General features: G+C 36.1%; 1 protein-coding gene across 1 annotated transcript in view; it reads right to left on the bottom strand.

Annotated features, from left to right (window-relative positions):
- Nucleotides 1-14,932, bottom strand: part of TTC6 (tetratricopeptide repeat domain 6) — a 162,763-nt gene that overhangs the window by 24,110 nt on the left and 123,721 nt on the right. Inside the window, exons 21-26 of the mRNA XM_034648624.1 lie at nucleotides 14,019-14,153; nucleotides 12,678-12,827; nucleotides 11,500-11,640; nucleotides 10,119-10,232; nucleotides 6,511-6,630; nucleotides 1,332-1,405 (exon numbers count right to left, since the gene is read on the bottom strand). Of these exons, the coding sequence (XP_034504515.1) occupies nucleotides 1,332-1,405; nucleotides 6,511-6,630; nucleotides 10,119-10,232; nucleotides 11,500-11,640; nucleotides 12,678-12,827; nucleotides 14,019-14,153 (734 nt within the window). The remainder of the gene's footprint in view (nucleotides 1-1,331; nucleotides 1,406-6,510; nucleotides 6,631-10,118; nucleotides 10,233-11,499; nucleotides 11,641-12,677; nucleotides 12,828-14,018; nucleotides 14,154-14,932) is intronic.

Genomic DNA, 14,932 nt, shown 5'->3' with positions numbered 1-14,932 from the left:
GTTGGAAAATGTAGCTGTACTATATACGTCCTAAAGGGGGAAAAAAGAATGCTGATTTCCTAAATTATTCAAACTATGTTCTATTCTCTAAATTGGATATTTATACAGGCTAGCCTGCATAATTTATGAACATCCAAATTTCTCCTCCAATTAATTGCTGTTGTTTCATGAAAAATAATGCTGTAAACTATTACTTAATCAAACATATCTTATCCTACCTTAAAATCTTCATGTGCAGAATCTCTATGCTTTTAAAAGCAAAATGACCAGAAATTAATTTTTAGATGCCAAACATATATGTAGAAATGTAAACACTATAGTTGACAAAATCTACCTACTCTAATATTATCTGAGTAAATTTTAAACTGATTGTCATCTGTATTTGAGCCTATTCCTTTCTCCCCTTTTATAACTTACTTTTATTTTTCTTTAAGTGTGGAGCCCAACAGAGGGCTCGAACCCACAATTCTGAGATCAAGACCTAAGTTGAGATCAAGAGTCAGGATGCTTAACTGAATGAACCACCCAGGTGTCCCAGTACTTATTTTTATAATAACCCCAGAAACAGGTAATAATGGTTTAAGTAATATGTTTCTTGTAGATTTTATTGTACTTTGTGGATATTTACTGGTATTGTTGTAATTAGTTCTATATTTAGAACTATGTTTTCTAAACGTGAAATTTTCTTGAAAATATATTGTTTTGAAATCACTCTCTCTTCCAGGAAACAGGTTTTTTAAAAGTTAGCTCCATTTTATGAACAGAATTAATTAACTTTATTTTGTTCTTAGCTATTTCAAGCCATGCATGATTTTATTTTGTATATTACCAAGGTCCTTTCCAGTAAATGGGCTTGTTATCAGATGGGTACCCCAATGCNCCCCAGGCGCCCCTAGAACTATGTTTTCTAAACGTGAAATTTTCTTGAAAATATATTGTTTTGAAATCACTCTCTCTTCCAGGAAACAGGTTTTTTAAAAGTTAGCTCCATTTTATGAACAGAATTAATTAACTTTATTTTGTTCTTAGCTATTTCAAGCCATGCATGATTTTATTTTGTATATTACCAAGGTCCTTTCCAGTAAATGGGCTTGTTATCAGATGGGTACCCCAATGCCATGATGCAGGTATTTTCTTAAAGATTTGGCTTAATCATTTATTGTAATGACACATTCAGGTGTGCTCCCCACTTCTTTACAGGGAATCTTTGTGTCTCTCCCCATGTTTGTACTGTTAGTTCCACAACATTTCCTTCTGCATCTTCTATTCTTCTATCATTATAAATATGATGTTCTACCTGCTCTCACACCAACATAAATGGCCCTCCATACCTGTGATGGCACATGGCAGTGGCTTGACAAAGGCTCACATTAGTCTTGCTTATTAGTGCAGCTTGTTTAAAATCCTGAAACAATTTTATAAGTTTTTGTTAATTTTGCAATATTACCTTTTGCACTTTCTTAAACTTTCTTCTAACTTTGATTCTACCACGAACATACTTAACACAAGCATTAAAATATACATCTTCCTAAAACTTTATTTTTCCTTTTGGTATCACAGCTAGTGAGAATGGATGGAGCAAAGGAAGCCCATAACTGAAAACTCACTCAGAATCTTATGTTACTGGTCTCCACTTTTTTTGTGGCTTTTCCCTGTTCTCCATAATGAGATATTTCATTTGCTCCCATTTTATTGTTTTTTCCCCAGTGCATACCATCAGAGACTTCCCCATCTAGATAGAAATGGAAATTCACTTGAAGAGAAGCTTTGGCAGTACATGTCTATAGGACAACAGGCACGTAGGCCCAGAGAAAGTGTGTAACTGGGCCTTCTGTGTGGATATGCTAAGGCTGTTCCTACCTGTGGAATCTACACTGCTGGGAAGAAGTGGATTGTTTTGTCCAGGGATCCTAGAAGCCTCTGAGAGGGAGCAATGTAAACTCTAACCCCAAGATTTTGAGTTAGAGAAGTCAGCTAAGATAGACCTGCATGGCCCAGGGGAAGAGGTTGTTAAGAGAATTAAAAGAGCTAAACCTGCAAAAGGTCCCGAATTTTTGGCCCTAATGCTCACTGGCCTCTCTTAGGCACTGGAGAGGAGTTAACCATAATAGATGGTCTCCCTATCCTTCTCCTTCTCCCTTCCCCTTTCCTTCTCTTTTCCCCTCTTTCTTCCACAAACCTTCCCAGACTCTGCCACAGGGAGGAAGCTGGCTGTCTTGTGGGGATAGAATGAGTTTTCTGCAAATACTGGGGTGGAAGAGGGAGTAGTAGGGTCAAATGAGCACTCTGGGATCCTACTGGGGGAGGAAGGTATTAGTTACATAGACTAATCTGTGAAAGTGGACTCCCCATTTTATATTTTGATATGAAGTGGAAATATTTGGGAGAAAATAAGAAAGTTATTGTCTACTAAAATATAACCTAATCAGATATGCTGCCAATTAACTCCCCTAAAAGGATTGTTTTGCTAAAAGAGAGGCAAATTTACAAGTGTGAGATTTGTTACAAACATTCTTATTAATTTGAGGAGTTGTGGGGAATGACCACAAACTTAAAAGCCTGAGAATACCAAGTTTTATTTTGTAATCAGATACAATTTACAAATGTCAACTTGACTTTATATACATAAGCACTGTAAAGCTACATGGTAACTAGGCATTAATTATCAGCAATAGACATAAATGATGACTGTTGGCATTACTTAGAATAAAGCTAACAGAATTTTTATGATTTTTCTTGTCTGCATGAATCTTTTCTCTAATATGGAGATCATAACAAACCACACAAAGCCACTCATCTACAAAGCAAAATCCCAACTCCCATTTCCTCCACTGATGAGTTTATTTGTGAAGACCTTCACCCACACTGTCTCACTTTCTGTGTCAGAGGGTGGACTCTTGCCTTTATTCCTTCCTATCTCCTTTGAAAACTTGCTCCCTCATAATCCTGCTGCTTTCTGTATCTTTAAGCCTTGGCTCACTGCCCTGCCCTAATGTGCCTTCTCTCAATCTTCCCTCCCGGAAAACTGCACATGGCCTTCTCATTCTAGCTCTTGTCACTACCAATCTCCTCGAAAGCATGGTCACCATTCACAGTGGCCATGTCGACATATACTTTCAACTCATTATTCTTATTTAATACGGCAAATTTGTTTTGTAATTTGTAGCCTCTAAAGGCATTTGTTGTTTATTGGTTTTTATTCTTGTCAAAGTAACCTTTATTATACAATGCATAGGGTCTAATAAAACTAGAAAATGTACAAAGCTTATAGTGACCCCCCACTTCCCCTCTTGCTCTCCCTCTCCTTACCCAAGTCCACTCCCTAAAGACAATTGTTTTGACAGCTTGCTGGGTTTTGTCCTGCTATTTACCTTCAAATTTCTAAATAGAGTATTGTATCATGTTTAACTTCTGAAATTGGATAATATTTAGCTATCTTACACCACTCCATGCACCTCCCCTTCTGCCACCATCCCATATACCTACAGCAATGCATTTGTTTGTTTTAGTCTCTGTTTCACTTCCCTCAAGTGTAGGATCCTTGGCCACCCATTTATTTTTAAGTTTGAGGTATTAAAATCTTGAGTGGTAGTTTTGGGTGCCCTGAACAGCTCTTCTCCACTATGTTTAACTTTGTGGAATTACATCTTTTTTTTTCCTTTATTGTTTTCCTGGTAGGTTTTCAAGAGGACAAAGAGATAAACAAATGTTCTCAATCCAGCCAGCTTAACCATTAACTTCCTAAACAATGCCAGTCCAAATGCTGCATTCTACTTCCTGGTCAACATGCTCCTATGAAGGTAGGACATATAACTTTCAATTAACTAGTAGGTTTTCAGGATTTGTCCTACTTAACCACACTATTTATCAATCACTCCCACGAAACATTTTTCCCTCGGCAGGTTTTAAGACACTGCTTTCTCTTGATTTTTTACTTAGCGCTCTTATTGTTAAGTCTTAGATTCTTTCACTGGTTCTTCCTCAACCTGCATCTTTTTTTTAATTTAATGTTTCAAATTAATATTTTTTTACTTTACATTGAGGAAAAAATCTTCAACTTTTAATTAGTGTTTGCAGGGCATGCTTTTTTCCCAGCCTTTACTTTGACCTATCTATGTCATTATATTTAAAGTATGTTTCCTACAGCCAGAGTATAGCTAGGGCTTTTTTTAAAGTTTTATTTATTTATTTATTTATTTGATCGAGAGAGAGAGAGAGAGAGAGAGAGAGAGGTGGGGAGAGGCAGAGGGAGAGAGAGTCTTAAGCAGAGCATGGAGCCTGACTCAGGGCTCAATTTCCACAACCCTGAGATCAAGACCTGAGCTGAAACCGAGTCAGACACTTAACTGTGCCAGTCAGGTGCCCCTATAGTCAGGGATTTTTAAAAATTCCAATCTGACATCCTCATTATTTTAATTGGTATATTTTGACCATTTCTATTTAATGTAACTATTGATACAGTTAGATTTAGGTCTAAATTTTATTTTTTGTTTTCTGCTGGTTTCCTCTATTTTCTGTTCCTTTGTTTTCCCTTTCCAGACTTATTTTGAGTTATTTTAATTTTTTTAAAAAAATTCCATTTTAATCAATCTATGGTCTTTTTGACTAAGGAGGCCACATTTGGGCATAAATCTGAAAGGAAAGGAGGGTATGAACCATACACAGATCAGTGGGAAGAGTGTTGTATGCTTAGGGAATAGCTTGTATGAGGACTCTGAGGCAGGAAGGGAGCCTGGCATTTCCAAGGAATAGCAAAAGTCCAGAGTGGACTGACCTGAGTGAAGAAAAAAAGAATATCTGACAACGAGTCAGATCAGCGGACAACAGTCAGAACATGTGGGGTATTGGCTGGCCATAGTCAAGAATTCAGATATTATATTAAATGTTATGGGAAGCCAATAGAAGATTTTGAGCAAAGGAATAACTCGATCTTCTTTATGTTTTTAAGAGGTTTCTCTGGCTGCTGTGTAAAGAACAGCATGCAGAGGAACAAGAGCAAAAACAGAGAGGCCAGTTAAGAAGTTATTACAGCACTCCAGGGGAGAGATGGTTGAGCCTGAATTAGGAGGTTAGCAGTGGCAAAAATGAGAGGTGATGAATTCAAAATATGCTTTGATGGTAAAGCTGACTGGACTTGCTCATGAGATAGGTGCGGGGTAAAGAAAGGGAAGGGTTAATAAAGATTCCCACCAGACCATGAGCTCCTCAAGGACTGGAACTCTGTCTTAATGATCTCCATGACTTTACTGCCAATGCAGGTTACTTGCCTTGTGAGAAAGAACATAGGATTTGGAATCAAGAAAGATCTGAGTTCAAATCCTGCCACAGTACTTCCTAGCTGAAAGATTTTACTAAGTACTAAATGGTATTCACTTGTTAGATAACACAGGCCCTGTATTTAATTCTCCAACAGCTGAGGTCTTTTGCTCCCAACCCCCATTTTCCTCACTTGTTCCACCCCAGCACCGTTGCCCAGAGTTCTATAGCTTACTTGTCTACTCCAAACAAAGAAGTTCTTTAGCTTCTCCTACCTGAGGGAATTCTGAATGGTATATCTCAAAACCAAAACCTAAAGGAGTTCAACTCTCGAAATTACATTTCATTATAGTATAAATTGCCTAGAATAAGATTTCTCAGACACTTCCTTAATAATAAGTATTGCTGTGGAGGCAGAATCTCAAAAGATAACTCCAGGGCACAGAAAAATAATACAAGCCATCTCTAAAGGTGAAAATATTAGGGAGCACTCATTGCACAGTATTCTGTTGTCATTCCTCAGAAACACAAAAACAAAACTACCATTATTTAACTGCAAACTTCAAATTGCTATTTGATTTTTGCCTCATAGCTCTTTATCTTAATTCCAAAATTAATTTAAAATAAACAATACAAATAAGATAAAAATGAGAACGGTGAATTTTGTTTGATTATAATTAATAACAATTAATTACTAAAATACATTTTAAACAACCTGTTTCTCTTTGATACACTGCAGATGCTCTTTTATTGCAACTCTGAGTGCCTGTTTCCACTAACTTAAAGGTCTATTCCCAGTAGCCTATTTTGAGCAGCCATTTTCTGCCCTATGCAAAACAAACAGATTTATTTTGATATGTTTTCAATGGGGAATGAGGAAAATTTTGAATGGGGAAGAATAAGCACTGAGCAGCAAAATAAATCGATACATGAATCATTTTATTTGCCAAATAATTGAGCTTTATGTGTAGCCAAGATTCTCCCTGAGAGAAGGTGAGTGTATTGATATTTCATCAAATCAGAAACACTTTTTTACATATTAACTATTTACCTGTAATCAAAACAAAGTAAAAATACACATTTTTTGGTAAAGATTCTATTATTCATTCAAAGTACTTCAATACAATTCTTGCTAAAATTGTTATTGCTGATTAATACTGCCATTTATACCAAGAAAAATTTGTTCACTAGTTTTCAGAAGAGAATGTGCAAAATCGAATGGGTTCATTTTTACAAGTAAACAGGAAGGCTCACCTCCAATGCGAAACTATGCTGCTCCAGCTCTACATAGATGAGTCCACGATTAATGAACGTATTTAACGTCACAGTTTCTCCAGCATCAAGAAGAAGCACAATTCCATAATCCATTAATGCCTAAAAATAAAATAATCACTTACAACATAGATTTAACTCTTTAGAGCCTTACCACTTTGGCTATGAACAAATGGGCTTATGCCCAAACTAGGCCCTAACATGGATTCTTTAATGTCACTTACTTTTATGGCCAAAAATAATCATTCAGATTTAAAGGATATTTAACTAAATATTACAGACACTGCTATGCTTTAATTAATGGTCCACACTGTGCTCGGCTTTCACATGTTATCTTTGGATCATCCTAAGCATTTTTATTGTATATGGTTTGGAACGATGCAATACCCTTCCCCCACTCAGTAGTTTCACCAAATGACTGTTGACATTAAAGCAGAGCACTTGCTACCTTTTAAATTTTAATTTCTTTTTAGTGTTTTATTGTTTTTCCCACTGAAACCTAAGTGGAGGCAGAGCTGATCTATTTTGTTCATCATTGTAAAGCCAATAATTACCTCAGTGCCTGCCTATAATAGGCAGTAGATAAATTTTTGTTGAATGAATAAATCATGAATCAATGAAAATGGATTTTAATACACTAACAAATAAGCACTCATTGGAAAATTACTTCAAAATGTTTGATAAGCATACTCGTGTTTTGAAAGGCACTAGTCTAAGAATTATCAACTCATAGGACCTTTCTCCATTACTTTCATCTTTTTTTTTTTTTAATTCACTGACTCTATACCAGGTACTAGGAATATTCTAAATTTGGGTTGGAGCTGAATCTCTTAACTCATTTTCCTACTGAACATTTTGTCCAAAAGAGCCATATGGGTTTCTGTGGTGTTTAAATGGGGTGTCTCTCGATCGGATGGGGGCCCCCAGATGTTCGGCACTGATGGGGTGGAAACTGGTGGCATGGGCAGTGATAGATTCCACCTGAAGCAGAACGAAGGAGATAGAAGTTTATCACATACACCGTACGGGAGTGGCAGGTGGCGGGCAGGACAGCAGAGGAGAGCTGTCTGCAAGGAGGCAGTGGGTGGCGGCTGTTTAGAGGGGGAAAGTGAAGAGGTATGCCGAGTATGGAACCTTCCCTTTTTTTGGTAACTGTGCCTCGTTGTAAGAAGCCCATTGGGTAGTTAAGGTCTATGGATATTTTGAGGTGGGTCACCTGTTGGGCCTTCTACTCAGCCAGGGGGTCGCCGTGGGCCCTCCTACATTCCATCCCTCAAGCCTGTTTGCCGCTGGAAAGCGACCTCTATGGCTTCATCAGAAAGGGTGATTAACATAATATAATAAAATAAAATTAAAAAAAATAAAAGAAAAAAGAAAAGGGCCAAATCGTGTGTGCCTGCAGCACATGCTAACTGAAAATGCAGATAAGTATTTTACTATTTGCTCCTTGGTCCTTCTCTAGTGTTTCATTCCCAGACACTCAAGTGTCTAAAAGCACTGTACAATTAAAGATCCTATATGTACACAGTGACGTAATTCTAAGCAAACCTCTGCCAGGGCTGTAAAAATAATTCGTAATATGCATAAAACAAAACAAACCCAGAATGTTTGCAATTCTCCTGTCACAGAATCCCAGAACTGTATGTGGTTTGTACGTGTTCCTGTCAGACGCCTTAGAGATCCCCTAAGTAGCTGAATATGTGACATGAGAGGAAACAAAAGGTGGAAAATGAGACGTCAGGAAGGTCAATGAGCAGGATTTGGATCGTGCCTCCGCTATTATTACTACCTCTCCAATCTTGGGGAAATTACTTAACACTAAGCCTCAGTTTCCTCATCTGTAAAATTGGAATATTAATAACTTATCATATTGTTGCAAACATCCACTGAAAAATATTTTGATTGTATATTGGTAAAGCATTTAGCTCAGTGCTTGTCACCCAATAAGCCCAAAGTAAGTGATAACTGTTATTTATATTAAAATGAGGTGTTAGGAAGCAGAATTCACCTTTTCTTAATTTTTTATGAAACCATATATTGGAAGAATGCCTAAGGACATTTTCTGCAGAAAGGTACTTGGGTTTTCTCACTCTAGTGATGGCAGGAATGCTGAGAAACAGGTGGAGGGAGACAAAAAGGGAGGCGGTGACACTGTTAAATGACATCCGGTCCACATACTGGAGGTCAGATAGTTTTACAAAGCCACCTAAAGACTGTTAACCAGAAGCAAACAAACCTGTGAACACCAATACAGGTTTCTACTCTGTGTGACTTGGATGTGTTTCTAACTTCTCCCTGCTTCCATTTCCTCCTCTGTAAAGTGACTCAGTTGGAGGAAATGCGCTCGGTACCTGGTAGCTCTAAAATAACCAATAAGTTATTATTCTAGTTAGATCTCTAGGTAGCTTTTCATTTTCCCTATTCATAGAACACTGATTCTGCTATATATCAGAGATAACAAAAATGGGAGTTCCCTGCCCCCACCCAGTCCATTGTTTGTGGCTTCAGAGTTACCCAGAAAAGGCAGGAATGGGGGTGGGGAGGGAGCCATCAAAGACACCTGCTGTGCAGGTTACTTGATAAATGACCCTTTAATTAGCTCTTAGAATCTTAACAACTCCTTTGTTAAAAATTAGTTATTCATTAGTCAACATTTCTGCAGGAAACCCGACAGACTGGCTACCAGGAATTCTACAGTCTCTTAAGTAGAAACAACGGTTCTCAACTTCTTCCCTTCACAGCAAATACATTTCTAAATCTCCAAATGTTTTAAACAGATTTCACTTTCCAAATTTCACGGAGGTTGGAGAAGTATGTTCGCACAGAACAGCAGGAATATGATGTGGTCTCTCACTCAAAGCTTCACTGATGATGGAAACAGAGAGAGAGAAGAAGGGAAGACGAGCAGACGACAGAAAAGAGTGAGAGGATTAAGACCAGTTGGCCAGTGAGGGATCTTGATTGGAAAAGGACCAAACCTACAAGGGTAGGGAAGAGAAAGGTAAGATTAGAAAACAGAAAAGAGGGTTTGCTCAGGTAGAAGGTGGATCAGGACAAATAGAGAAAAAGGTTGACTGCAGCCATCAGTTGAGGCTTTAAAATACACAGGAAACATTCATCACTGGTCCTGGACCTGGAAACCATCATGGAAAACTTTGTGCTGTGCCTGTGGTCTGAGTACCGTTCAAAAAAATCCCCGGACAAACTGTTCTAGCTAGTGTTGAGATTTTGAAGCAACAATATTGCTGGTGATCACTGCTTAAAAATTCTCCAAGCAGTACATCATAGAAACATTCACTCAAATGAGAATTGTGTAATATATTTTAATTTATAAATCCCTTTAAGTGCTTCTAGTTTTCATCTGACAGTCCAAAGATTATATAAAAATAGTTGCTGAATACCAACAAAACATTAAATATTCTTTGAAATGGTTCTTTGGTTTCTCAAGTTTGTGTATGTGCGTTTCTGTGTGTGTATTTCCACAGGAATTCTTTCTCAAAATTATAACAGAAATAAGGAAATGCTTTACACATGCTTTAAATGTGTTTACAAATGCTGTAACGTGTAGTTTACTAAAATGGTCATCTTACCATTCGAAGTTCATTTATCTTGGTGTAACATAATGCTCTGTTATAAAATGCTACATAACTGTTTTTGTCCATATTGATAGCTGTAGTTAAATCTGTAATTGCTAGCTGATAAGTCTACAAAGAAAAAAAATAATTAGATAAGAAGGGTTAATCATAATGGACTGAAATTTAATTGCAAAATAAATTCTTAATTCTATCGAAATTTTTGGAACATTTATTTACCCATTCAGTGCATCATCTGTGAAATTAAGACAACTAAGCTAATCTTTCACAGAGTTAATTAAGATCTCTTGGTAGGAATTATTATAATAATGTTTCTCCTACCTGCAAATAAAATTCAACATATAATTTAATTTAGATGATTATCTTATTGCCAATATTGCTATAAAGCAAAAAGAAGATATGCTTCTTATTAGTAAAAGAGAAATAAGCCACATTCATCCAGCAAACATTCACCGAACCTCACTTGCTTCTGTCACTCATGCTGTTATGTAACATAATGGTCATGTTTTCTATCCATGTTCTCTTTCACTTCCTCTTTGATGCTTCGCTGATACCTTAAATCATTCATTTCTGTAGATAGTAATTTTCATGGAATTAACATGTCATACAAGGTCTTACCTTTGCTTTAAGGTATTATTTGCAAAATATTTCATATGAAATAGTTACAAAGAAAGGTCAGAAAAGAAAAGTAGGGAGAAACAAAGTATTCCCTGAAGTATCAGATATCAGTGGTACTTATTTGATCCAGTGATTTCTGGTTGGAAATCAATCACAAACTCAGGCAATGACCTTGTTCTCAGGGTGTGTAACTGTATTATTTAAGACAGTAAAATAGTAAAACATTTAAAACAACCCAAATGTCCAACAAAAAAAATATGGTAGACTATTATTCAGTCATTAAAAATGGTATCTTCAAAGATTGTGAGAAGCAAGGCACAACAAATTTATAAGTAGCATCATTCCAATTTTGGAAAATACATATCTTATTTTCAGGGAAAAAAAGACTAAAAGTAAATAAACCAAAATGCTCTCAGGAATTGTCATTTGATGGTGGGGATAATAGGTGATTTTAATCTGCTCCTTTACTCCCCTGTGTATTTTCCAAATCCTTTGCAATGAATATACACTACTTTCTTAAGATAAACAGTAAGTGCTATTTAAAATACAAACATCAAAAATAAATATCACTAGTTTGTGCAAAATTATGACTTGAAATCCCTTGGATGTACTGTGAAAGTATCGAGTGTACTACGCAGGTCTGCCCTTTATACCATGGTGATTCTCCTCCCACAGAGAAAACAAGGAGGCGAGTCCCGGCTGGGCATCTGAGCATCGCCCGCTCTGCTATCTCAGTTAACAAGGCAGGACACGGCCCTACCTTGTTGTAGTGTTTCAGAACTCCTCTGTAGATATAGGCGCGCACGCTCTGAGGGTAAATTTTGATGGCCTCGTTACAATTCAGTATTGCTTTGGAGTACCTCCCTTTCAAACCGTAGAAGGCTACTCGGCTTAAGTATGCCTTTTCAGAGAAAGAACAGAGGAAAGCAGGAACGGATATTTTAGTAAAAGCATTGATTCTCCCAAAATATATAGTGGCTTGAACAAGTCCATGCCATCCAAAGATGGTATAATATACAGTCTTTCTTCCCCCACTCTCTTTTATTAGAAAATATTTCAAACAGGCGCCTGGGTGGCTCAGTCAGTTGAGCATGCGACTCTCGGTTTCGGCTCAGGTCATGATCTCGGCAGGGTAGTGGGACCAAGCCCCATGTAGCTTCTGTGCTCAGTGGGGAGTCCGCTTGAGATTCTCTCTCTCTCCCTCTGCCCCTCCCCCTACCCATGCGTACACTCTCTCTCAAATAAATAAATCGATCTTTTTCTAAAAAAAGAAAATATTTTGAACATATAGAGTAATTGAAAAAAATAGTACAATGAACATCCATATGACTACCATTTGGATTCAATAATTATTATTTTGCAGTATTTGTTGTATCTATTTTTTCTGAACTATTTGAAAATAAGTTGTAGACATCATCATATTTCACCCCCAGGTTTTCCATTATGCAAACATTCTCCTCCATAAGCACACTACCATTATATATGTAAGAAAATTAATAGTATTCTCTAAAATCATCTAATATTTAGTATATTTAAATTTCATAGGCTTTTAAACTCAGGATACAATCAAGCTTCACCTATTGAATTTTGTGTTGTCTCTACAGTCTCTTAAAAGGCAGGAATAAATGTGATAGCAAAATATGAAGTAAATAAAATTAATAACATGGTATATAAAATCATAATTTAATAGGTACAATAAAATATTAACAATATTTATAAACATCACAATTCATGAAGCACTTCTACATAAAGTATCACTGTTGGAAACAAAATTTTTAGTTCAAGGGGAAACACAGATATACGAATTATCAAAACACAGCTGAAAAGTAGGTATAAGTAACCGATACTTGCTAACTAATAACAATGACATATAAAGATTTAATAGTTTTAACAAATTTGACACACTCTCCAAATCACTGAAATTGTTTGTTTAAATACCTGGTAATGTTTCGGATTGAGGGTGATTGCACGATTAAAATCCAGGACCGAGCTATCCTTGTGGAGTTTTACTTTACAAAGCCCACGTTGATAAAAGCCTTCTGCAAATTCAGGATTTGCTTTCACAGCTTTTGTAAAACAATCAAAAGCCTAGAAGAGTATTTTGTTAAGTAGTGAGTAGAATACATTAGTGAGTAGCATATGTTGATGAATAGAATATATTCATTTAAAATGTTAATAAATTATAGTGTGTAACAGTTGTTGAAAAGTTTTCACTTATTTTTGGTCATTTTAAATACATTTTTCCCAGTGAACATTGTGAAGAAAATAAAAGTAATATAAACAAGTCAGGTTTATTACTATAATTTATAGGTCCCTTTATTCCTAGACTAATGTCAACATAATCCATGTTGCTGATAACAGTACTTCTGGAGGTATAATTTTAATTGTTATTCTTCATATTGTGTTTATTCAAAGAAAGTACAATCTGTACATTTATTTTTCACGAGGGCCCAAGAACCATAGCAGATACATAGTTATGGCATTTCCTAACAACGGAAATCTAAAATTTTTCCCAACATTGTAAAGCAAAGGTTGGTTTGCTCTGGCTCTCTAAAAGGGCTAAAAATACAGAAAAGATTTATAATTAATCTTACATTTGTTGGGATTTCCTAATGGAACAACTAATCAAGTGCAACTCTTTTCCAAGTTTATGGAGATGCAAGACTGTATGAATACAAAGACTGGAATGGTGTATGTGTGGGTGTGTGTGTGTCTGTGTGTGTGTGTGCGCCTGTGTGCATCTGTGTCTCCATGTCTGTGTGTAGAGAGATTAAATTATGAAATATCCAGTATTAGCCATTATAAAATAGCAATTATTTTATTTATTTATCACATCATTGACAATTTTAAAATGGAGTCTGCTTGAGATTTTCTCTCTCCCTATCCCTCTGCCCCCCCTACTCACTCACTCTCTCTAAATAAACAAATAAAATCTTGAAAAAAAATAAAAATAAAAAATAAAGTACTTATAATTTAAGAAGTAAATTCATGCTAATGTGATGAAAATATTCTGCTATAATAATTTCTTACAGCTAGATTCATTGTTTTGGTAGGAAACAGACATTAGTCTTTGGAAAATTGTTGACAAACAGCATTAAATAAAATGTGTTGAATAAATAAAACAATATAGCAGGCATTGCAGAGTGCACACTGATTGTAATAAACCAACCTTTATAAGAAATTTGGTCTAGTCACTCACTGTATAGGTCAGAAACAATTGAATGCAAGCAATAAATTTCTAAAATCACAAATAATCTATGCTCTAAATATACAAAATACCATTTGTACGTTGCCTTCCTCCATGTAACAAAGACCCAAGTTATACAGACAGTCTGCTGAAGCTTGTATGGCATTTGGTCCTTTATCAGAATGAGAAAAGATATCCAAAGCCTTTTTAAACATTCTCACAGCTTCCTAGAATGATTAAAAAAAAAAAAAAGACGAGAATGTTTCTAATATTTATTCAACATGACAAACATGACAGCTTAAACGGTAAAGGGAATTCTGAGTACACAGCCTGACTCTCATTTCACCCTAGGCACACAGGCCTGGTAAAGACACAGGCCTTGTCAGTGCAGCACCAGACGAGGACCCAGGCGGGGAATCTGATGGCAGGGAATCCCACCAAGGTGTCTCTCCTACAATCCACTTAAGCAGGCTTATACATGTGCACTTTTGAAACTATAATTTCTAAATTCTAAAGGTTATTTTCTTGTAGTCTATAATCAACTTAAATTTATAGACTAGTTTATGACCAATTTTTTAGTAATTTTCCTGGAAGAAATATTGGACGGCTATTAGATAGTAAGGGATTTCTAATGATAATATCTGATGTGGTTTTAATCAACATTTATTTTGTCCTACTGTGCTCTTAATGGGTTTTTCCTGGCACCAGGAAATAAACTAACATCAAAAATCACCTATTTAAACTATTTAGTCAAAAGAGTTGAAACTCATTAATGAAAAAAATTCCATTTTCCAGATAGAAATGACTTTTCATAATAAACTAATAGAGGTATTTATCTATATGGAAACACAAATATTTGTGACTCTTTAGCCCATTTTCTTAATTACATTAAATTACTAAAGACACCATGAGATTTAGCTTGGATATGCTAAGTGTCCTCTGTGCCCCTCACTTAGGTTTTACTTCATGTATTTACAGCCCACCACAATGTCCATCTTTCCATCCT

Source organism: Ailuropoda melanoleuca, chromosome 20 (genome assembly GCF_002007445.2).
Source record: "Ailuropoda melanoleuca isolate Jingjing chromosome 20, ASM200744v2, whole genome shotgun sequence".
NCBI classification, from domain to species: domain Eukaryota; kingdom Metazoa; phylum Chordata; class Mammalia; order Carnivora; family Ursidae; genus Ailuropoda; species Ailuropoda melanoleuca.
This window is presented reverse-complemented; position numbering and strand designations above follow the sequence as displayed.